This window comes from the organism of the source record quoted next, unplaced genomic scaffold, assembly GCF_019419815.1.
Source record: "Pyrus x bretschneideri cultivar Hongxiangsu unplaced genomic scaffold, Pyrus_bretschneideri_v1 Contig13, whole genome shotgun sequence".
Lineage (NCBI taxonomy): Eukaryota > Viridiplantae > Streptophyta > Magnoliopsida > Rosales > Rosaceae > Pyrus > Pyrus x bretschneideri.
Window position 1 is genome coordinate 1,999,443 of NW_025999424.1, and position 22,730 is coordinate 2,022,172.

At 39.4% G+C, this 22,730-nt stretch overlaps 5 protein-coding genes across 6 annotated transcripts; 2 read left to right on the top strand and 3 right to left on the bottom strand.

Moving 5' to 3' along the window:
• The first annotated feature begins 604 nt into the window (after positions 1 to 604).
• Positions 605 to 4,957, top strand: LOC103941395 (WAT1-related protein At3g28050-like). The gene is made up of 7 exons (XM_009351585.3): positions 605 to 984; positions 1,120 to 1,185; positions 1,411 to 1,524; positions 3,391 to 3,640; positions 3,763 to 3,921; positions 4,009 to 4,160; positions 4,324 to 4,957. The coding sequence occupies exons 1-7, from the start codon at positions 788 to 790 to the stop codon at positions 4,478 to 4,480; spliced, it is 1,095 nt and encodes a 364-aa protein (XP_009349860.1). The 5' UTR covers positions 605 to 787; the 3' UTR covers positions 4,481 to 4,957.
• LOC103941398 (protease Do-like 9) lies at positions 4,894 to 8,053 on the bottom strand. Its single transcript, XM_009351587.3, has 8 exons — positions 7,392 to 8,053; positions 6,955 to 7,154; positions 6,477 to 6,849; positions 6,065 to 6,297; positions 5,843 to 5,938; positions 5,693 to 5,743; positions 5,470 to 5,574; positions 4,894 to 5,357 (listed from the first exon to the last, which is right to left on the bottom strand). The coding sequence occupies exons 1-8, from the start codon at positions 7,837 to 7,839 to the stop codon at positions 5,175 to 5,177; spliced, it is 1,689 nt and encodes a 562-aa protein (XP_009349862.1). The 5' UTR covers positions 7,840 to 8,053; the 3' UTR covers positions 4,894 to 5,174.
• A 1,080-nt stretch (positions 8,054 to 9,133) lies between these two features.
• LOC103941397 (protease Do-like 9) lies at positions 9,134 to 12,803 on the bottom strand. Its single transcript, XM_009351586.3, has 9 exons — positions 12,044 to 12,803; positions 11,296 to 11,495; positions 11,004 to 11,184; positions 10,693 to 10,884; positions 10,359 to 10,591; positions 10,071 to 10,172; positions 9,914 to 9,964; positions 9,720 to 9,824; positions 9,134 to 9,622 (listed from the first exon to the last, which is right to left on the bottom strand). Exons 1-9 carry the CDS (start codon positions 12,621 to 12,623, stop codon positions 9,524 to 9,526), a joined length of 1,743 nt encoding a protein of 580 aa, XP_009349861.1. The 5' UTR covers positions 12,624 to 12,803; the 3' UTR covers positions 9,134 to 9,523.
• An 857-nt stretch (positions 12,804 to 13,660) lies between these two features.
• On the top strand, positions 13,661 to 15,885 carry LOC103939647. 2 transcript variants are annotated; one of them, XM_048578906.1, is made up of 2 exons: positions 13,661 to 14,726; positions 15,520 to 15,885. In XM_048578906.1, the coding sequence occupies exons 1-2, from the start codon at positions 14,195 to 14,197 to the stop codon at positions 15,567 to 15,569; spliced, it is 582 nt and encodes a 193-aa protein (XP_048434863.1). In that variant the 5' UTR covers positions 13,661 to 14,194; the 3' UTR covers positions 15,570 to 15,885. The 2 variants fall into 2 exon arrangements, with proteins under 2 accessions (XP_048434863.1, XP_048434864.1); XM_048578907.1 differs by lacking the exon at positions 15,520 to 15,885 and having other exon boundaries at positions 13,662 to 14,981.
• A 1,914-nt stretch (positions 15,886 to 17,799) lies between these two features.
• Positions 17,800 to 22,667, bottom strand: LOC103939645 (xyloglucan O-acetyltransferase 3-like). The gene is made up of 3 exons (XM_009349752.3): positions 22,132 to 22,667; positions 21,729 to 22,012; positions 17,800 to 19,257 (listed from the first exon to the last, which is right to left on the bottom strand). Exons 1-3 carry the CDS (start codon positions 22,409 to 22,411, stop codon positions 18,490 to 18,492), a joined length of 1,332 nt encoding a protein of 443 aa, XP_009348027.2. The 5' UTR covers positions 22,412 to 22,667; the 3' UTR covers positions 17,800 to 18,489.
• Between the last annotated feature and the right edge of the window lie 63 nt (positions 22,668 to 22,730).

Consider the following 22,730-nt stretch of genomic DNA (forward strand, 5'->3'; position numbering starts at 1 on the left):
AATATATTTTAACAATCTGAATCTTATATATTATAAACATGAGTACATTCTATTACTAATATATATATGTGTGTGTTTGTGTGTGTGTGTGTAACTAATATGGATACATAATACAAATATAGAATATTATACCCACTTATTAACATCGGTACGGAATATGAATAGAAAATTGGTGGTGTTATTTATACACTCTTTTTAACCACTTACACACCTTTGTTAATTTTTTTTTTAATTCATCTAATTTGACGACCGAAAATTAAAATGAGCTTATGAGAGATAAAAATGAATTTGTGACTAGCATCATCACAAAAGAATATTGTGCCCACTTATGTATGGGTAGATTAAAAAAATTAAAAAAAATTAGTTATGTAAAAAAAGATTTAGTTTAGGATGATAATTAATTGCCAGAAATAGAGAGGTTAAACTCTAAATTAAATTCTTATTCATGGTAAAATAATACAAAATGCTTATGTGAAAATAAATCAAAAGACTTATCAAAAGTTTAAAATACACAAGATTTCGTCAAGGAAATGTCAAAGAAAATGTCATCATCAGAAATTAGAACCTAACTTTTCCATATTTTTATATATCCATTATTTGCACACATCATGTGACCAAAGAAAGAACCTTAATGTGCCAATCATCTTCCATATTTCACCCATAAGGAGGAGGAGGATCTTTGTGATCTCAGACCACACCCATTACTCATTTGACTTTACCATCTCATCCCCTCTGTTTCCTTCTGAGTTTTAGAGAGAGAGAGAGAGAGAGAGAGAGAGGAGCATCCATGGCAGCAGCAGGGAGGTCTTGTTACAGAGATGTGCTGCCGTTCACGGCGATGGTGACGATGGAGTGCATGAACGTCGGCCTAAACACTCTCTTCAAAGCTGCCACTCTAAATGGAATGAGCTACCATGTCTTTGTTGTCTACTCTTACTCAGTTGCTGCCTTTGTTCTCATCCCAGCTCCTTTCGTCTCCCGCAGGTTCGAATCTTCTTTCTCGTCCTATAAATTAGAACAGTTTAGAATACCGTCTTATTATAAACAATTTAATTGATCAAAATTAACAAACTCTTCATCATTTTATCTAACATGCATCTATAATTTCTTAAATTGCAGATCAAGGGTGCTTCCTCCTCTCAACTTCTCCATCATGTCCAAAATTCTTCTTCTTGGACTCATAGGGTACAATCCTATCAACGCATAAATTTTGCGAAGCAATTTCAGCGCACTTTTTTTTCTCACATGCACACCTTGTTTATTACTGCCACCGAAGTTCGGATTGAATAAATCAAACGAATAAATATATATATAAGGACATGCAGAAAGAGAAAAATGATCGCCTCGCTAAAATTTTGAGGACCAAGTATTTAACTATTTAATGCTAATTAGTGTTATTGGGATGAGCAGGAGTTCATCACAGATCATGGGGTACACAGGAATCAACTACAGCTCTCCAACACTTGCTTCAGCCATCAGCAACCTTGTGCCAGCTTTCACTTTTATCCTTGCCATCATTGTCAGGTACCTCCTCTTTCTCCCCACACACAGTTACCACAACACCCTCCGTTGACAAATATCTAGGCTTATTTATTTGTGTGCCCTTCGAATATATCGAAATTTCCACTTGTTTCCCGGACTGTCGATTGTGTGGCTTTGCTTTATGTGCTTTAGTTTCGTGTTCCGTAATGGTTAAGAAAATCGTTAACTTGGTTGATGTGGAATTGAAGTTTTGCTTGGAACTCGGTATTTTCTTCGTTTAGGCTTCAGTTCCGCAATAAACAAGATAACACGTTTCCTGACTAACTTGACGGAACGGGACAGGGAATGAAGGTAGAGGAGACAAAGTCACACGATCACAAGATTTTTGATGGGTGGGGGGAATGAAATACTCTTTAAAGCACGGGTATATAAACAAAAAAGCCAAAATCCAATGGCCTTAGTTTGTCCCGTTGCTTTCTATAAATAGTTGAAGAGACCAGAAAAAGGTGCTTTTTCAAATTACGATAACAGAGGAACGTGGGTCCAGCACACTTTGCAAAGATTATCTTAATCGTTCGTCATATATTGTACGATCAATTTTCATCAGTATTATTTATATTTAATTTTAAATAAAAAATATTAGATAATTTATGATCGCATGATGGACGATAAATGATTAAAATATAAAAATCACTAGGATTCTCGCAATTTGAATCTAAATGAGATCCAAATCCCTCTTTCCCCACTTTGTTTTCTTGCTCCAAGCGGGCAGACCCAACATAGAGAAATAATTGTTAATTGGAACTTGAACTTCTAGCTTGTTCGGGTAAAATAGGAAAACTATGGGTACGAGAGATTTTTTTAGTGTGCTATAAACACAATTCGGTATAAAACGAGGTTCTAAAAACAGAATAGACGCTAGTCAGGTGGCGGGTTGGTGCCTAAGGGCCTAGATGGCTAGGCGGGGTTTAGGCTGCCTAGGCGGATTTAGGTAAATTTCTTGTATATCTTGTAAATAAATGCACATTGATACTTACAAAAAATTAAACTTGTATGAAATCTATGGATAAGGAAATAAAAGAATAATAAAATGCAAAAAGAGTATCTAATAAGTCCAAAATTTAAGGACACATTAAGCATATATGTCATAGAACCATAGTGAGGAGTATTTTAGGATGACACATGTACAATAAGTTCACAATTTAAAACCACATAAAATGCAGAATAGGAGGAAAATAAGGAAATATGGTAATGTAGATAAGATTTTTTTTTTTTTTTTAATTTCAAAAAAAAAAAAAAATCTCTTGGCCGCCTAGCACCTAGCCCGCCTAGGCGCCGCCTAGAGCCCAACCGATTTGCAAGAAAACGCCTCAGGTCACCACTGCCCTGCGCCTAGGCCCTTTTTTAGAACATTGGTATAGAATATACTAAATATTATAATATTAAGGGTTGGATATTTGAAATTTCTTTTTCAACCACTTGTATTATGACACTTGGTGTACCAGACTATGTTTCCTCGCATGCTGAAAAATTTCTCCTTTGGACACATATGACGGTCACTTGTCATTTATTATTAGAGAAAAACTTACATGTACTGCTCGAAACTAGACAAATAATATAACATCATGCGTAAGTCGATGCTTAAAATTGTTATATTAACAAAAGGCACCACGATGCTAGAGTTCTATTTGTGTATATATCAACATATACATTGCATTTTAAGTAGCTCAGTTGCGCTCGTTAAAATCCCTAAGAATATTTATCACGCATACAACCATAAATTCAACAACGTATGCAATACATTGATCTACTAAAGAATTCTTGTAATTTTTACCATGAGCATGATTAACAACTAACTTCTACCTCTTTCCCTCTCTCTCTCTCTCTCCCCTTTATACCCACCAAAAGGCTGGAAAGTACAGCTTTGAGAAGCAGAAGCAGTCAAGCAAAAATCTTGGGTACAATAGTTTCACTTGCAGGTGCATTTGTGGTGACTCTCTACAAGGGCCCTCCTATTGTGTTTGCTAATCAATCACAATCTATTTCACTTCACCAACCTCTCCTAAACTCCCCACCACCAACAAACTCAAATTGGATAATTGGTGGCCTTCTGCTAACAGCTGAGTACATATTGGTACCACTTTGGTACATTGTTCAGGTAATTAAGTTAAACCAAAACTAAAAGTTTGGAATTCTTCTGTTTCCGACCCTAAACCCTAAACCCTAAACCATGAATCCTTCATGTTCCGCCTTAATTCTAAAGTAGTAATACTTTTGCAGGCACAAATCATGAAAGATTACCCGAATGAGTTAACCGTCATCTTCTTCTACAATGTCTGCGTGGTCGCCGTTTCTGCGGCTGTTGCTTTGATTACAGAACCAAATTCAAGCGCTTGGAAGTTGAGACCTGATATTGCATTGCTTTCCATTCTCTGCTCAGTAAGTAACTAATTGTATGGTCAAAAAAAACATTGCCTATATAGTGTGACTTACATCTTAATCGTATCAATTTTTCTGTATATCTAGGGGCTATTTGGGTCGTTTTTGAACAATGCTGTTCACACATGGGTGCTGCGCTTGAAGGGACCTGTCTATGTGACAATGTTCAAGCCTTTGTCCATGGCCATTGCTGTGGTCTTGGGCGTTGTGTTCCTTCATGACACTCTTCATCTCGGAAGGTTTGTTTAGCATAACTAATCCCTCTTTTTTTTTTCTTTTTTTTTTTCTTTCAACGAGTTGTTACTAACACTCTAAAATAGTCATCTTGCACTCCTCTCTCCTTTATCTTTTTCCGCTAGCGAGAGTGCAGCGTAAAATGTCTCCATTTTTTCCTCTTTTCAGCCTAGTTGGAGCAACAATTATATCTTTTGGGTTTTATGCTGTACTGTGGGGGAAAACAAAGGAAGAGGTCGGTGAAGAACCTGTAGCTACTAGCCTGGAATCCCCATCTACCACCCACAAGGCCCCTTTATTGCAAAACTATAAAAACGAAAAGTAAATCAAAGATTTGCAGATGTATATATGTATGAAAGTCAAAAACAAGACGTCCAGTCGATCATCGAACGTCTATTTGCCTACTAGAAATCTTCCATATGACTGTTTGTGGCTGGAGAATTAGCATACGTTACAGATGCAATGAGGGAAAGCCCACCTTATCGAACACTGCTTGGCTCCTTATAAGTAAGAAGCATGATGCAACATTAGTGATGGGGAATGAGACCCTTAAGTTAAATAATCGACATGTGTTTATGGATGGAACTCAACGGCGATTTTCATTCTTGGAAGTCGCCTCATCTCGATGGATTGGACGTAACAACTAGCTCCAAGTCAAACTCTACAAGGTCATCCTAGACTTGAGACTTGAGGAAGAGCTTGGGAAGGATAACATGCTTTGAGGGAGGATACTTTAAGTTGTATAAAGCTTTCTAATGTAATCTTTATTCCATAAGAACAAGATTTTTTTTACAATCCAAAATATGCTATTGTAAAAGTGACATTGTTTCCTTTTACCCTTAGTATCGCATATTTTCCGACTTAAAAGTAAAGAACTCATCCCATAATCTCACTTCTTGGAAATTTGTTCGGGATAAGTTTTATACATGGTTCCTATAAGAAGATCCTAAAAATCATCTGTGTTAAAAGCTAGAGGCGAAGTGATCTTCTGTGTTTGCTCCTGACTTTTGAATCGAGTCTTAAGGCAAGTAGACAGCCTCTACCTTCTCTAGGGTCGTATCAAGGTCATCGGCCATAGAATGTACTTCCTCTAAAGTATTCTCTTTAGTCTTAAGATCATCAGACATGGACGATGATATGCAATGTGTCGTGAGGATATCCAGCGTCGCTGCCTTGGCAGTTTTTGTTTGCAGAACAACCATCTGCGCGTGAAGTATGCAATTCACAATTCAGCCAACCAAAGAAAAATGCATAGCATGCATGCATATATCCATGTATTTGTGTGTGCCTGAGACTAAGAAACATAAAAAGAACCTGATTGCATTCGAGGCCGAACTTAAGGTACTCGTCATCACAATTCTCGACCATGCTGACCAAGTTCTTCAGATTCTTCACAGGCGTACCATTGAAAGTAAGAACCTGCACATAAAGCAGAATAATTTACACAAGTCTATCAGATGTTATTTCGCCGATTCCTTAGACCATCATTTGGGGCATCAGATAAAGAAAGGAAAAATGGAAAAGCCTAGTCACTGACCTGATTGTTAACGATGTCCTCATATCCAATATTAATGTCAGCAACAAGTACCTAGAACAATTTTGAACAATGTCAACCACAAAACCAGGGGTAACAAGAAACTATACTAATATCCAAAAGCATGAGAAAGATAGAATGCGAGATATAAACCTGAGAAACAACAATGAGCTGTTCGTCAATAGAACGTGCCATTGCATGTAAATGCTTGTCCAACAGTTTGATTGGAACGTCAAATATGTTTCCAAACTAGATATAAGAAAAAAACCATGGTCAAGATTTAGCAACATTGTAATGTTCATTTAACAATTAAACCTGGATGCATTTTGTAGAAATTAATAAAGGCATAGTTTAATGTTGAAAGCAAGGGCACACCTCAGAACGCAGATATGGAACGGATACAGCTGTGAAAATGAATCCAGCAATGATATAAAAGGAAGGAGGTTTTCCCTCGATGTGTGATGGGATGAGTTCCTTGTGTTTTGCAAGTTTAATGTTGAACTCAAGTGTCTCAAAGTTCCGAAGAACTTTTATTAGAGCATTGTCACCTAAGTATTTTTGAGAGACAAGGTAACTGAAACCTATGCGCTCTCCATGCTTGAATGGAACTAAAAAAAATTACAAAAATTAGTGTTACTGCTGAATATCAAGAAGCTTATGGAACACTTCATCTGGGAATGTTCAAATACCACTCTTCTAAAAAATAATTACCAACACACGCAGGAACACAAAAGCGACTTGAAAAGAGAACAGCAGTCTTTGAAATTCACAGAGAGAGAGAGTTTACCTGTGCCATCATTAGCAATGTTAACCCCATCAAAACTAAGAATAACATCAGATGGCTTTAGCAGTTGAGATTCTGGAGCTGTAGGTTCCAGCCTTCTAATACGGATACCCTTTTGATCAGGTCTCATCCCCATTGACATGCGAAGATCAGGATTCTCCATCTTTTGCCACTCAATTCCGAGAATTGGGAACCCTGTATATGCGCCATTCTTCTCATAATCTCGAATGAAATGCATAATAACTGGTACTGGTATAACATAGCCTATATTTTCCGCAGCTTCATGTTTGAGGGACTGAAATGCAATTCCCACGCATTCTCCCTTATCATTAAAGGCAGGGCCACCAGAGTTTCCAGAGTTGATTGCAGCATCTATCTGCAAAAAGGCACCCGAAGTACCCCGAAAACACGCGTCAAGTCTCTGAAATTAGGTGTACATAATTTCATTTTCATGTTAAGAAACTATATATAATGTACCCACCTGCATTCCCAGAAGCTCGGTGGAGCCATGAACATAAGGCAGGATCTCCATCCTTGACACAACTCCGCTCGTCACGGAGATTGTGTCACCCCCAATCGGGTACCCAACCACTGTCACGGCATCTTGCAGTGCAGGCAAATCTCCAAACTCCACAGGTGAAATCCCTTCCCAGAACTCATCATCACTCACCGTAAGCATCGCTGAAAGTTTAGCATCAAACTTTAAATCGCAACACAAAAGTATAAAAACTAACAAACTTTAAATTGCACCAAACTCAAAGAATTACCATGCAAATGTAAAATTGTTGCACACAAAACATCATCGCCAAGTAAATCAAACCCGAAATTAAAATCGACAAAAAGACGCAAACTTTAAACTGCATTCACCTCAAGAATTACTATGCAATTGCAAAAGGCAAATGTAAAATTGTAGCATACCGATATCGCATTCGGCTCCAATGGCCAACACAGTGGCCAAGTACTTGGTATCGGAGCCCCGTTTCTTGAGCTTGACCTGGGTATGATGATCCACCGAATGCGCATTGGTCAAAATCCTCCTGCCCCCAATCACAAACCCGCTACTGCTGGAGCTGTGCTGCTTCTTCCTCTGCCACGGCAGCGAGAAGTTCGGCGCAGTGTGGACGCAGAACACCTTCACCACCGCGTCCATGGACGGGACAACTCTCCCCACCCTCCCCCGCCTCGGCACTGTCATCGGCGGCTCCGAAACGACCGACGAATCGTTCCCACAACCGCCGTTTTGGTCGGCCAATCCGGAAGCCGATATATTGATGAGCTCGGGGCTGAGGGGATGGGTTACGGGAGGGAGGGAAAGGGCGTCGTTGACGGTGGTGGCACTGGTGGGACTGATGTGTTGGATATACATAGTGGTGGCAGAAATGGTGGGTTTTGTGTTTTGGGATTTTTAGTTTTGAATATATAATGGATAAGGCGTGGAAAGGGGGTGGTTAAGGGCCGGTGGGTCGTCATAAAAAATGGGTTTTCTTCGGGCCGACAGGAGACACCGGTGGGAGTCAATGGATTGGCGGCCTTCGTTGAAGCTTCGCGGTAAGTAAACAGAGTAGACGACATTCAGTAGCGGAGACATGAATACGAAGGATGAGGGATATTTAACTTACGTGTCCCGCGTTCACATGGTGGAAAGCATTCTTATGACGTGTTGTGAGTTGGGTCTAAACCTTCCAACCCGCACTTGTTTGAAACTACTTTTAAAAGTCAATCAAAGCGTTTTTACTGAAATTTTATTTTTTGAAATCAATGCTCAATAAAATTCAAGTGGATTCTTGAAAAGTATTTAACTGCTTGTTGAAATAATCGTATGTCTGGTGTTTCTTTTAAAATCAATTTCACTAAAAGTATTTTTAGTCATTTTAAAAGTACTTTCAAACGAACCAAATATTAAGTAGTTGTATCCACACACCCATTTTACTTTTCTCACACTTATGTTAAATTTTGATCGTCGGATCAAGAAAATTGAATGATTAATTCAATATAAACAAGAGTGTGTTGGAGGTAAAATGAGTGTGAATAGCACTTTCCTAATATTATTAGGAGGAATGCTAAAGGGACTCTTCATAGACTATCTGCCGCCTCCTTTAGCATAATGTTTTACATGTTGGCATGCGAATTGGCGTTAAAACATGAGGTAACAAAGAGTTTATAAAGAGCCCATTTTTGATAAAGTCCCATTAACATTTCTTGATTATTAGTCTAGCCAAGATGGGTTGATTTCGCATTGCCCAGAGCGGACGTGCTTCCTATGCATTTGAGTTAAAATTCACTTATGTCAAGATTAATGTAAAATAATGTCTTAAAGAAAAATGGGTTGATTTTGAGTTTGGGTGGATTAGTTGAAATGAAAAACGCATTCGAAGTATGTTTACTTGGGACGCAAGAAGCTGTGAATTGGAACATTTGCATTCCATACGAATTGGTACATAAAACTCACAAATGTATTAGTAAAAGCATAACAGGTCGGAAATCAGAATCAATTTCCGAGTAAACACATGAGAAGTCAAGAATTTGACGAATTTTAATAGGGATTGGCACCTCCCTAGCCGATAAGTCGGAAATCGGAATCATTTCCTAAGTAAACAATAAGAAGTCGTATATAACGTACATTGTTGTATGGTAGAATTTTCCGTCAACACAACCCTGAATTTTATAGTACAATCCATCCAACTTGTATTATTCTCAAATAAATCAGCCGGTTAAAATGTTACATGATGAACATCTCACATGTTTTTAGCTGGTACTGAAATTGACAAAACTCAGAACGTATGATGCTAACTAATCCTAGGAAAAACCGAACTTCAATTCCTCGCTGCTTTCTTCTGCTCTGTAACAAGAACTGGCTAATATAAATACAATAACATAGGGAAGACATCGTTATAACGCGGTCGAACGTCTGCAGATACTTCAAGAAGCTGGTTATGACAGAAATGGCGGATTAATTCCCGGCTTCTGTTCTCCGTAGGAGAATGAAATATTTCCCTTCCTTCTACAAGCATTCTAAACTTCATCTATGGGAATAGGTCTCCTTTCAGGGCTTAAGACTTAAGGTCATCAGACATAGCTGAAGGTATGCAATGTGTAAGGAGGATATCTAGAGTTGACGCCATGGCGGTTTTTGTCTCTAGTACAACCATCTGCACAGAGAACTACGCAATTCAGCCACCAAACGAAAAGTACAAAGCCTGTGCGCAGAGAGAGAGAGAGAGAGATAGAGAGAGAGAGAGAGCGAACCTGATTGTATTCTAGGTCAAACTTTAGGTACTTGTCGTCACAATTCTCCACCATGCTAACCAGACTCTTCAGATTTTTCACAGGCCTACCATTGAAAGCAAGAACCTACACGGAAACCAAATGCTTTGAATGAGTATGTTAAAGTGGAAGTTAAAAAATTTTATCACATCATTGTAGTGTAACATATCTCTAACCTGAGTGTTCACAATGTCCTCGTATCCAATGTTAATGTCAGCAACAAGCACCTACCACAATTTTGAAAAAGATGCAAGGCATCATAGCCATGAAAGCAGAGCAAAAAATACTTCGTCTAAAACTGAAAAGCATGAGAAATAGATGAGAGAGGGGAACCTGAGAAACAACAACTAGCTGTTCATCGATAGACTCCGCCATTGCATGTAAATGTTTGTCCAGCAGCTTGACTGGAGCATCAAATTCGTAATCCTTTCCATACTAGAAATAAATGAAAACCCAGAGGTTAAGGAGTTGGTAACATACTAATGAGAGTGAGAGAGAGAGAGAGAGAGAGAGAGAGGAGAGAGAGAAGAGAGAGAGAGAGAGAGAGAGAGAGAGAGAGAGAGAGAGAGAGAGAGAGAGAGAGAGAGAGAGAGCATTGGGAGTATGAAATGAAGGTCGCACCTCAGAACGCAGATATGGAACAGATACAGCTGCAAAAACAAAACCACCAACGATGTAATATGAAGGAGGTTTACCCTTAATGTGTGCTGGGATGAGTCGCTTGTGAGTTCCAAGTTTTATGTTGTACTCAAGTATCTCTGAGTTACGAAGAACTTTTACTAGAGCACTATCGCCAGTATATTTTTGAGAGACAAGGTAATTGAAACCTATGCGCTCTCCATGCCTGAATGGAACTAGAGAAATGACACCAAAAGGAATGTTAATAACTTAATCTCGTGTATTCAGAAGCTCATGCACATTAAAGTTCAACTTCTTTTATCAAGATAACAGATACCTGTGCCGTCATTTGCAATATTAACCCCATCGAAGCTAAGAATAACATCAGATGGCTGCAGAACATGAGAATGTGGAGCTGTAGGTTCAACTCTTCTAACACGCACACCCTTTTGATCAGGTCTCATCCCCATTGAGATCCGCAGATCAGGATTTTCCATCTTCTGCCATTCGATTCCAAGAACTGGGAACCCTGTTAGAAGAATTTCAATCACGCAAACGATTATTAATAACCCAATGCTCATGTGTCCCCATTGGACTGCCAGGGATATTTGCCGGAAGGTAGTGTCAGAAGTACAAATCATAACAAACCTGTATATGCCCCATTCTTCTCATAATCTTGGATGAAGTGCTTAATAACTGGTGTCGGTATGACATAGCCTATATTTTCCGCATCTTCATGTTTAAGAGACTGAAACGCGATACCCACGCATTCTCCCTTATCATTAAAGGCAGGCCCACCAGAGTTGCCAGAGTTTATTGCAGCGTCTATCTGCAAAAGGATCACAAGTAGAAAGGAAATCGGGAAGCCACAGCAGGTCAATAATCAGGTAGTTATGGTACATAGGAATAGTCTTACAAGAAAAATCTCAAAAGACATAACCTGCAGTCCTAGAAGCTCAGTCGATCCATGAACATAAGACAGTATCTCCATACGTGACACAACACCACTTGTCACAGAGATCGTGTCACCCCCAATAGGGTAGCCGACAACTGTCACGGCATCTTGGAGTGCAGGTAACTCTCCAAACTCCAGAGGTGAAACTCCTTTCCAGAACTCATCATCGCTCACAGTAAGCATCGCTAAAGGCATCATGGAAAAAGAACTATTCAATAGAATAACCCATGAATTTAATGCACTGATATCACTTTCTCATCAACTTTTCCAAAGCATGCCAAATCAAACCGAACTTTACAAAAGAAAAAAATTGATCTTGCATTCATCAAATGATTGGAAAACAAAAATGAAAAACACGATGCATAATTGCTATGTTGCACAGATACGGACACGGGACACATGATAAACAGAGACAAGGCAAATTTCCAAAAACTAGAACACAGATACAGCAAGGCCATAGAAATTAACGTAAAATCGATAAGTTGGATCCTAATCATATTCGATGTCAAACGAAATAAGTAATGTGCAATTTGAAGCTGCTTCTTAGCTAAATTCTAATTGATCACACAAACATCTTAACAAAACAGAGTCATGACAAACTAACTGCTTTCTGCTGCCATATCAATCCAGTAACTCTTAATACGATCACATTTCTCAAAAAAGCAAACATGTATACCTATTTCGACAACAAATTAGTGTAGAATCAAATAAAAGAATCCGAATTTTCGCATACCGATATCACACTCGGTGCCTATGGCTAACACAGTGGCCAAGTACTTCGTCTCAGAGCCGCGTTTCTTGAGCTTCACCTGCGTATAGTGCTCCACAGAATGCGCATTGGTCAGCACCCTCCTTCCCCTAATCACAAACCCACTACTGCTCGAACTGTACTGGCGCTTCCGCTGCCACGGCAGCGAGAAATTCGGCTCCGTGTGGACACAGAACACCTTCACGACGGCGTCCATGGCGGGGACCACCTTCTCCACGCTCTCCCGGCTCGGCACCATCATCGGCGGCTCCGAAACGACCGCCAAGGCGTGCCCACCATCGCCGTTCTGATCCATGTGTCTCGAGCTCCGCCGTTCCGGCGAACCCGCCATGTTGGCGTTCTCGGTCTTTCTGGGACGCCCTCTACCGCGGCGGGCGGGCTGGGAGCTGCCGGGGTCCGAGGTGGATTCGCTCGCCGGAACTGAGACGGCGTCATCCGCGGCGGTGGGGTTGGTGTATTGGATGTCCATGGTGGTGATGTTGGTGTCATCGGCTTCTGGGGTTTTGGCTTTTCGACCTCTTTTTCCTTTTTTATTTTCGCCCATTTTTTTAATTTTTTGAAGAAAATTGAGAAATGGGTTTTGTTGGGATCGGCGGTCTGAGGGCGGTGAAGCTTTTGCGATTAGGGTTTTTTTATACACAGGCGGAGGTTCCAGAACCAACGACTTCCTTTTTTGAACCAGATACTGTAGCAGATGACGGAGGAGGAAGGAGAAGTGAGAGTTGGGCCTCAGGCTTATTTGAAGCCCACTACTTAAATTAGGGCTCAAGTGGGCTTGGTGGATGTGGGTTAACTTAAGTTGGGCTTGATGTAAAACTTGAGAAAAAAATATCATTAGAGCGGTACAGACAGACCAGAAGATGACCGACAGAGAATCCCATCAACCTGTCGGTCGACAAGAACACTTCAGGAAAATAAGGTTGCCTCACCACACCATGTGGTAGGACAAGTGTCAACTGCTGAATAAACCGATATCATGTGACAAATCACTTGCTGAATATTGGTCATTAGATAACTAACTTACCAATACTAACTAATTAACAACTTGATAATTTCTTTGAGGAACCTCTACACATGGTAGCAAGTGATTAGTTAATACAAATTTTTTATTGTCTCCACTTAGACCTCATACGCTCACGAACACGTGTCATTACTGTACTCAGTATCAAATTACTTCACGTTGAAAATGAGGGAAGCTCCACTATTTTCACCTTTCTAGAAGGGGATTATTCTCATGATCGCAACATACTTAGCCAAAGTTTTATGACAATTTGCTAACTCAAGTATCAAGGGCTTTTCAGCCAATATTACATCTACCTTTTTTTCTACGTATCATATGCTCTCTTGTCGTAAATTCTAATCATCTCTCACTTAAAAACGTGAGATTACTTTTAACACTTTAACGTCATTTATCACTGCTCATGCATGTATCTATTCTTTATTAAGTCTTTTTCGTTGTGTACAATCAATCAATCTTTTTCTTTGTACTAATTAAGCAATTTTACCAATGTATCTCTCTACTTTGAGACCTTGGGACTCCAATTTTGAAAGAATTGTAAGTGTTGAAAAACTTGAAGAAGCTGACCACCCAAAAACAGGTGACCTTGCACACTCCCTCCTCCTCCTTCAACAGATGGTGCAAGGCTCCTCCTCCCTTCTCTCTCCCACTTTATCTTATCCATCACTGTAATCTGCGAACAAAGAAAAATCGTATCTTCGCTGCTACGGAGCCTCTTCGGAAACCCCTTTCGAGCTTTCCCTCCGAATTTTTATTGCGCCTTTATTCCCTCTGTCTCTCTCTGATTGAAACTTTAATCCACCATTTCACATGTTTTAAAAATCTCATCTCTTTCACTTTTTGTTCCCCATTTTTTATTTCAATTCTCAGGCTTTTTCCGATCCCAGTCTCTCTTGGGTAGTTCTTGTTTTCTGATATTTTCTTGAATCTGTAATTTTTTCTTGGAAATTTTGGTTATTGCAATTCTGGGTCACTTCGATTTCAGCTTATCTTTCACTTTTCGTTTCTGGGCAATCTGAGATCTCAATTTCTGAAACTGGGTTGTGGTGATTTCGATCCAATTTGATTGTTTTCTTTCGAATTTCAATCCCAAGGCAATGTCAGAGGGCTATGCAATCGAGCTTTACTTCGATCCAGCCCTCGAAAACCAGGTCTTGAAGGCTTGGAACGTGCTCGCCCGCCGTCAGATTAGTACCCAGCTTATCGAAATCGAATCACGACCTCACATCACCCTCTTCTCAAGTCCCTTTATTGAACCCGCCAAGCTCGAAAACGTGATCAGAACCTTCGCTTCCAAGCAAGAGCCTCTGGCCTTGTCTTTCTCTTCGATCGGGAGCCTCCCAAATGACAACAACGTCCTGTTTCTGTCGCCAACTCCGTCGGTTTCGTTGCTGCAGTTTCAGTCCCAATTGTGTGAGGCAATGAAGAAAGAAGGTGTGGAAATTGGGGAGGAGTATCGCACTGACTGCTGGGTTCCTTACTGTGCTGTCGCTCAGGAAGCGCCGAAGACTCGAATGGCGGAGGCATTCTGCGTGTTGCGGGACTTGAAGTTGCCGGTTGCAGGGTATGCCATGGATATTGGATTGGTGGAGTTTTCGCCGGTTCGCGAGCTGTTCTCGTTTGTGCTAGGTAACACAGTGGAAGCATGAGATTTCAGAGCAATGCTTATGTGTTAATCTAAAGTTTTAGTTGTTGTCTAATGACTATGTGTTACCTTATTGATGTTAGTGTAGATTACTGCCTATTGTGCTACTTAGTGTAGTTACAGTTACAGATTTTGAATTTGATGTTTTTCGAATTGGATAGTTTCATTTTATCTTCCCTTCAGATTGATGCTTTGTTTTGTTCATGTTGATTGACATACTTAAAACTGTTCTAAAATTATCCGAGCTTGCGTTGCATTTGAGTAGTGATTCGACTAGTGAACATCTTATTATGTTGGCTTTAATCTTTAGACCATATCAAAGATGCTAAATTTGATCAATAGTGTGCCGGTTCCCAGAGGTTTAGGTTATCAATTTCTACTGGCGTACGTGTCAGCCGTTAAAGTTTTTTTCACTGATGCAGCCTTTTGAAGGATATCTTCCATAGACTGATTAGATCATGTATATTTGAATAACTTGGACCCTATGCCCCAAGCCGGTTAGTTATCGACCTTGCTTTACTAGTTATCTAGAGCCTTGGTTTTTTGAGCTCTTTAAAATATCGCTTTCATCTGCTGAAGGCGTGCGCGCGCTATGTGTGCACTGCAGATATTTGTTAGACTACTCTCATATTTGTAATGCTTCTACTCTTATAATTTGAAACTCATTGCATAGTTTTAAAATTCCGATTTCTGATTGTGCACTCTGTTATGAAACAAGGCTGGTCCTGTATCAATTAACTGTCGATCCTTGGTATCGGTTTGCAATTTTTGTTTCAGATAATTCTGAAACCTATCTGCTTCAACAATCTAGCTATGGTTTGTGGTAATCGTACTTCTCAGACTCTTCCCTCTGTGTGATTGAGCCAAGAGTTCTTCTATGGCTTTGCTGTACTGTTGGCTGAAATTGGCCTTCCGTTTGTGTGCATGACTGTGTGTGTAAAGCATCTCTGAATCTCCGTTGTTATGTAGGATCTCTTTTCGCATATTTACCAAATTTCAGGTGCATGTTTTATGTCTGATGTGAAAGGATACCCTGGCTTCCCAAAATCTGCTGAATATTTGGGAAAGTTTATAAACATGTTGGAGGTACTCGATTTAACATATGTTAATTATGAAAGATAGAATGTAAGGATTTGAAATTTATGTCCTGGGTTATGTATGCTTCCATCAAGGATTGACCTTCCCGGAGTTTGGTGTCCATGTCACTTGTTACTTGTCGGAAAACACTAAGACTCCGGCTTACTTGTTGATTGGACCTGGGAAGTTACAGTGACAGTACTATGAGGAATAGCTCTAGGTTGTTATAGAACGTAAGTATGGTATATAGGATAGAGTACTGGGGGAGAGATTATATTCGTAGAACTGATTATTTTCACAGCACATCATAAGTATGTCTTTAAAAAGCTACAACAGTATCACATATCAAATTGGCCCTAAGAAACTACGCCAACGCACACAATCGTTATAACCGTCCATCCACTTGTTCCAGTGAACTTCAGGGTACACGTCCGGTCTCATAAGCATGGCATGGTTACATCTAAAACCCTAAACTTCCTTTTCTCCATCTCCCCTTCTCTTATGCAGCTATAAGAAATTTGGACCATAAATTCATAAGGGTGAAGTCAGCAAAGTACCATGTCCTGAAGTGGTCTTCGGAATCCTTGTATAGGGAATTCCTCCTGCAAGTTATTAGTGTTAATATCATAGTTCATTGAAGAACCCGCACATAAAAGTATACATAACTGGGTTAATTAGGTCAATTGGTCAGAGTAATATGTCTGTTTCCTTACATCTGATAACGGCCATTTTCTTACCTCAAATGATTTCCCAAAATGTATTTGGATCGAACCACGGAAGCTTGCAGTTGTCCGGCTTCCATTTCCAGTTCAGAAAACCCTTGTCCATCCTACCATATTTGAAGCAATTCCTTGATTCAGGAACAGTGAGTGACACAGCTTGTATTGGTGTAGATTGGCCCTCTCAGATCTGGAATCCAGAGGCCCTTTAAAAGGTCACACTTCTCTTCTTCTACAAAAACCAAAAATTGCAATCTCTTACCCAAAGAAACTAACAAGTCGTTTGATAACGAATTTGTTTTTAGTTTTTATTTTTCATTCTTTAGCTAAAGAAAATGTATATTATAAAAGGAGGAACGGAGAAGGGTGAAGAAAGGATGGTGGAAGAAATGGAAAAGGAATAAAACACATTACGAAAATAAAATCCAAAAAATTTTACTTTCAAGTTTTTGTGTTCATATAAACTCCTGCATTTCTCCTCCTCCTCCCTTTCTCCCACCACCTCCCTTCATTCTTCTCCCTTCACTCTTCTCATATATTTTCGCTTCATCTCTAGCACAACAAACGAAAACTGAAAATCAAATGGTTACCAAACAGACTCTAAAATAATTCAAATATGAAAATAAAAAAGAACAATTGGGTTTTATTTTCTTTTTGTATGTTTACTTGTTGGTGGTTAGAGCTTAATAACATGATCAAGGCCTTGTTTGGGAAGAATTAGAAAAGGGTTTGGAGAATGGAGTTAGAAGAAGATGAAAATGGTGGCTATGGCTAGACAGGTGAGAAAAGGAGCCAACCAGCTAATGACTCTGAGAGAGAGAGAAAGAGAGAGAGAGAGAGAGTTAAAACCTCACTCAATCTACACACAGAGATTAGCACAAGACCCGAATTTCGGACATAACCAACCAGCAACCTACTTACATCTTAACAGAGTATGAATTGTTTCCAAACTCCGAGCACATGTACATGCTTTATACGAAAATTAATTTGACATATCGGTTAAAGATGCTCTTAAATTACTTTGAACAAGAACATCTAGAATTTTTATTTTTATTCAGGCGATATTTGAATATAAACTTCGGAGAGGGAGATTCACTAAGGTCTGATAGTTCTATTAACATTTGTATGACAACCAGCACGGAAAACACTTTTGCTAAAATAAAAGGTCTACATTGGTAAATTGGTAGTGAAAAACCTCAGATTCTGGATACTTTGCAACTTACTTGACTCGACTTGCTATGTACATACATACATACATACATACATAAAACGTAAAGAATTTCATTTATCAGAACAAATACATACAACTAAGAGGTGCTAGATGGGTACATTTCTCTAGTGACCAAATATTTTGATATGGAGATAAATCCATCCAAATTGACAAATAAGGAAAACCCCTACTAGGCAACCACATCACAACAACACGAACCATAAGCCATTGGTAAAGATCTGCCACAATGATGGCAGAAGTAACAGACCTTGCACTGAGGCCACAAAAGCTATGGCAAGAACGAGGCTACAAAAGTCATCGCAAGAACAAGGCCACAAACGACTTGTCGAAGCAATACAACACAACCTGCTAAGCTAAAATGAAAAACTACCTAATCTGAGAATGGAACCATCAATCAGCAAGTCTTCGTGGTGAGGACAAAACCACTTTTAGAAGGATCTATAGCAGCCATGGGAGGAGGAACGGCCATAGATCAAGTCAAGTAAGACGGCTTAGTCATAGTCAGCGGAGTAGCGCACAACTACCGTGGAAAACGAGCGGTGGGATATGGATCCGACCCACCACAACCATAAATCCGAGCCCAAGCTATATCTCTGAACTAAAATTAATATACGCCCTTGTAATAAAAACAAAGTAGAAAACTTAGGGCATTATTAACTATTAAGATACGAATTTGTATGGATTTTGTTCTAACTAAACCCTAAACACTCAACTAAGAAACTATCCTCTCTCGTTTCGGATAATCTCCATCAAAAAATGGTTCCAATAATCAACAGGGCCTGGCATGCACCAGTGCACACAGTCGTTGTAACCCTTCATCCACTTGTTTCCCCAGTGATCTCCGGGATGCCCGTCCGGTCGCATAAGCATGGCTCGGGTTATATCCAAAACCCTAAACTTCCTCCCCTCCATCTCCCCTTCTTTTCTTGCTCTTTCAAACTCCTCAACCTGAATGCTCCTCAGCTCCCAATCGAAACGTTTTAAATCAACTTCCCCCTCGCTCAAAGGACTCGTTCTGTTGCAGTATCCCCCGGTGTTCCAAGCCCCGCCCTCAAAATGTGCCGGCGCAAATGTCCTCAACAAGGTCAAGAGGCCTCCCTTGCAGTTTTTGCATTCCTGTATGTACTTGAATGTAGCTCGAAATGCCATGCGCAGGGCGTGGCTGTTGTTGTATTCGGTGACATTAGGTTTGTTACAATAGACACATCCGGTGAGTTTGTCACCTTCGTGTAGGTACATTAGACGAAAAAACCAATGTCCGCCTGAGATTATAGCGTAGTCTAAATCCGGGAGGTGGTCTGCCCATACGTCGTCGACCTTGTCTAGTTGCAAATCAAAAACGCCGGATCCTGAACCATTAACCATCTTCTCTTCTGCAGCTATGAGATATTTGGACCATAATTTCATGAGGGTGAAGTTGTACCGAGGAAAGTACCATGTCCTGAACCGGTCTTCGGAATCCTTGTAGATGTCTTTGGGGTTTTCCTCCTGCAAGATTAATAGGATTAATATTAGGGTTTGGAAGATCCTTGTACATGCTCCTGAAGCGTAATTTATGTATTTGAATAAAGAACTGTTGCATATATGGCATGTCAATATAGCAAGGCACTACTAAAAAAACCAACCCCAAGCCAAGAAGGCTACCTATGTTGTGAGGGTCGGCGGGAAGAGGAGAGGAAATGTCTATCATATGCAGTCTTACCCTTGTTTTGTAAAGAAGTCGTTTCTATGACTCGAACTGTATAGCAAGGGTCCTATTTACATGGCATTACAGAAACGTTGATGGGTTATATGGCTCTGTCCCACCTCGTTATCATCCCTAGTTTCTTGACGGTTAAGCACACCTAATTAAGTACCTTATAAACTACCAACGTAAGAATTAGCGGACATTGTTGCAAAGATAGTATCCCCTCTAAACTCTAAACCACTACGATTGCTTGTCATCACTCCAAAAATGAGACGAGCACGAAAGGTAATGAGATGCATATATGGCATCTGTGGTACTGTGACATTGCTTTAAAGCATAAAGCACCAAGCTTAGTAAAGTTGTCACAATGTTCCTAAACACTTTAATTTGCGGGATGGAATTCAAAATCAAGTACAAGGGAAACAAATACACTGTTCTAATCAACTGACCTCATTCACATCTGCAAACTATTATTTCTATTATGAGCTTGTTTGGAAATACTTTTCAAATAGCTGAAAACGTTTTTGGTGAAAACACATTTCGAAACAATTCTTAGTAAAAATGTAAGTGAAAAAAACCATTGCTTGCATGAAACACGTTAAATGTTTTTAGAATCCAAAAACATTTTCTCTCAAAACGTCTTCAATCATTTTAAAGCAATTCCAAACAAACAATATGTCAGGGAAGTCACATAATACCCTCATTTTATATCTACAAATCTGAATCCAATAATTGGGAAGTCACATAATACCCTCATTTTATATCTACAAATCTGAATCCAATAATTGAAAATTTTAAGGTTTGACTTCAAGAATAACTTAATGAGCAAAATAATTTGTGTCGCGATCCATGTCATTTATTATGTCATGAATGGTTTACGTGTACAACATCATTGCAAATTTATATTGTTTAATGTTTCTCCACTGGTATTTTTCATCAGCCAAACAAACTTTGGTGCATGTGTACCGCCCTGCGTGTTCTACTCGTTTTTCAGGTTGACTTTACTCATAGAACAGTCAGATTGTCACCACCAACCACTTATAATTTATAAACAATAAATAAATAGGGTTACAATGCTAAGTCACTCAGTGTACGAGTTTTATGCAGGAACCAATGCAACATTCATTAAATCCTTATATGCAAAATAGTGGCGGAGTCAAGATTCCACGTGTGAGAGAGTTTTTCACATACATAAATAGTTTGAACTTAGAACATGAGAGACTAAAGTAATTTGCATAAAAATTGAAACAACATAAATTCAATAGAGAGAACTAAAAACGTTGCACAATTCCAAAAATCCAAATATAAGGTAAAAGAGTAAGTAAGAAAGTTTTTAAAATACAAGTTTTTTTTTTTAGTACATTGATATTTTTACACTAAGGGGATGAGGAGTTCGGCTAAGCCACATAATGAGGAGTCTAATTTGGTATCGAATTCGTCATCCATGAGATTCAAACCTAAGACCTCTCACTTCCAAGTGAAGAGAAATATCACCAGATCATAGTATTGAATGACTTAAAATACAAGTTAAAACCAATGGAAAGCTGATAGAATAAGGAGGGGAAGTGAAGACTGCATGGCAATGAGAGAGGTTGAGAGAAAGGCCTAGCCTAGAACGGAAAGAGTTCGGATTGAGAACACACTTGAATTTTAAGAGTATTAAATTGATAAGTAGTATTAGCATCTGTTAGAATAGCAAGAAAAAAAAAAAGGCAGAATGGGCCAGGAACCATTCTGGTCCCTTACTGGCTTCGCCATTGATGCAAAACCTAAACCGTTAATTTTTAAGACCCATTCAATGTTACGTACTATAGAAAAAATTGCACAGGAAAACAATAATCAGTGGAAATTTGAATTGCTGCTACATACCTTTTGTTTTCCTGTTACATTGAATCCAATCAAGCCCTTAATTAGCATTATTCTCCTATGCCAATTAGGCTAATTAAATTGATATAAAATCAAATGTTACGCTAATTAAATGCCAAATTTATTACCATTACAAGCGATAACAACTAAGCAAACAAAATTAGTAAAAGTAATTTGTTGTGAAATTTCTATCGAATTCTTCTTGCATAAGTTTTAAGATTTCAAGGACACACAAAACTGGCACACTGAAAAATAAAACACAAGGATCATACAGAAATCGAAGATGTCGATTAGGCCGCCTGGCCAAGACAATACACCGAGTTAGAAGTTTTGACCCGTAAGTATAAATTAGAGTAGTCAACGTAAAAAAACATATATCAAATCCAATATCAAAAAATGAACTGACCTGTGACAAGAGGCAGAGAAGAGACTCTACATGGTTCCTCGCGACCGAGTCGCCGACGAACGCCATTCTCTTTCCCCGAACGATTTCCAAAAACGTTTTCGGATCAAACCGCGGAAGCTCGCACTTGTCCGGTTTCCATCTCCAGTTCAGAAAATCCCTGTCCCTCCTCCCGTTTCTGAAACAATTTTTCGATTCCGGAATCGTGGCGCAGCTCGTATTCGTGTACATTGCTCCTCTAGAATCCGAAATCCACTGCCCCTTAAACAAATCACACTCCCCCTTCTCTACAAAATCCAAAAAACAAAAACCAAACTTTTCAGAAAATGATCCAGAAATTATTTATAAGAAAAAAAAAGAAAGAAGAAGAATTGGGTTTGTTTTGTTTGTAACAAGAAAGAGTTACTTGGTGGGGGGAGGAGCTTGATGGTAGTGTGATCAGGGGCTTGATGGTCTTTTTGTGCTGCATGAATGGATGCCTGGTTTGGAAGAGAATTGAGATTGTTAAGGGCCTGTTTGGGAGAAATTAAAAAAGGGTTTGGAGAATAGACTAGTAAGAAGCTGAAAATGGTGCATGTGGCTAGAAATGTGACAAAGAAAGGAGCCAATCTGCTCAGACCATCATGGCCTCTCACCCTTTTGGGATAGTTGTGGAATTTTTCTGGGAAAAAAGTACAAAGACTCATGACTGCCTCAAACAGACAGAAGAGAGATAAAGTAGAGAGAGAGAGAGAGAGAGAGAGAGTGAGTGAGAGAGAGAGAGAGAGAGGGAGAGAGAGAGGGAGAGAGAGAGGGAGAGAGAGACTACAAAGAAGAAATTATAAGGGGTAGAGAGTGCAGATTCTGCAACTCCATAATTGGGAGTAAAGGGATGGTGCCTTGCGTGAGAGAGCCTCTACTTTCCGTTCCTTTCCTTTCTTTTGAGCTAGTTATATAATACACCCTCAAGTTTAGGTCAATGTCAAAAATCACTCAACGTTTTAATGTTTGTTTCGTCAGTTTTTT

What these genes read in the sequence shown, in the direction of transcription:
- LOC103941398 (XM_009351587.3), bottom strand. Translation starts at nt 7,839, where the DNA reads ATGTATATCCAACACATCAGTCCCACCAGTGCCACCACCGTCAACGAC. An exon ending in CCGAGCTTCTGGGAATGCAG is followed by an intron (nt 6,850 to 6,954) that starts GTGGGTACATTA and finishes GCCTTTTTGCAG; the next exon opens with ATAGATGCTGCAATCAACTC. An exon ending in TTCCATATCTGCGTTCTGAG is followed by an intron (nt 5,939 to 6,064) that starts GTGTGCCCTTGC and finishes TCTTATATCTAG; the next exon opens with TTTGGAAACATATTTGACGT.
- LOC103939647 (XM_048578906.1), top strand. Translation starts at nt 14,195, where the DNA reads ATGTCAGAGGGCTATGCAATCGAGCTTTACTTCGATCCAGCCCTCGAA. An exon ending in GCTGTTCTCGTTTGTGCTAG is followed by an intron (nt 14,727 to 15,519) that starts GTAACACAGTGG and finishes TTTTTGTTTCAG; the next exon opens with ATAATTCTGAAACCTATCTG.
- LOC103941395 (XM_009351585.3), top strand. Translation starts at nt 788, where the DNA reads ATGGCAGCAGCAGGGAGGTCTTGTTACAGAGATGTGCTGCCGTTCACG. An exon ending in GCTCCTTTCGTCTCCCGCAG is followed by an intron (nt 985 to 1,119) that starts GTTCGAATCTTC and finishes CTTAAATTGCAG; the next exon opens with ATCAAGGGTGCTTCCTCCTC. An exon ending in ATCCTTGCCATCATTGTCAG is followed by an intron (nt 1,525 to 3,390) that starts GTACCTCCTCTT and finishes ACCCACCAAAAG; the next exon opens with GCTGGAAAGTACAGCTTTGA.
- LOC103941397 (XM_009351586.3), bottom strand. Translation starts at nt 12,623, where the DNA reads ATGGGCGAAAATAAAAAAGGAAAAAGAGGTCGAAAAGCCAAAACCCCA. An exon ending in AGCTAGTTGTTGTTTCTCAG is followed by an intron (nt 9,965 to 10,070) that starts GTTCCCCTCTCT and finishes AAATTGTGGTAG; the next exon opens with GTGCTTGTTGCTGACATTAA. An exon ending in AGGACATTGTGAACACTCAG is followed by an intron (nt 9,825 to 9,913) that starts GTTAGAGATATG and finishes GTTTCCGTGTAG; the next exon opens with GTTCTTGCTTTCAATGGTAG.
- LOC103939645 (XM_009349752.3), bottom strand. Translation starts at nt 22,411, where the DNA reads ATGAGTCTTTGTACTTTTTTCCCAGAAAAATTCCACAACTATCCCAAA. An exon ending in CAAGCTCCTCCCCCCACCAA is followed by an intron (nt 22,013 to 22,131) that starts GTAACTCTTTCT and finishes TGGATTTTGTAG; the next exon opens with AGAAGGGGGAGTGTGATTTG. An exon ending in TTCTCTGCCTCTTGTCACAG is followed by an intron (nt 19,258 to 21,728) that starts GTCAGTTCATTT and finishes TTAATCTTGCAG; the next exon opens with GAGGAAAACCCCAAAGACAT.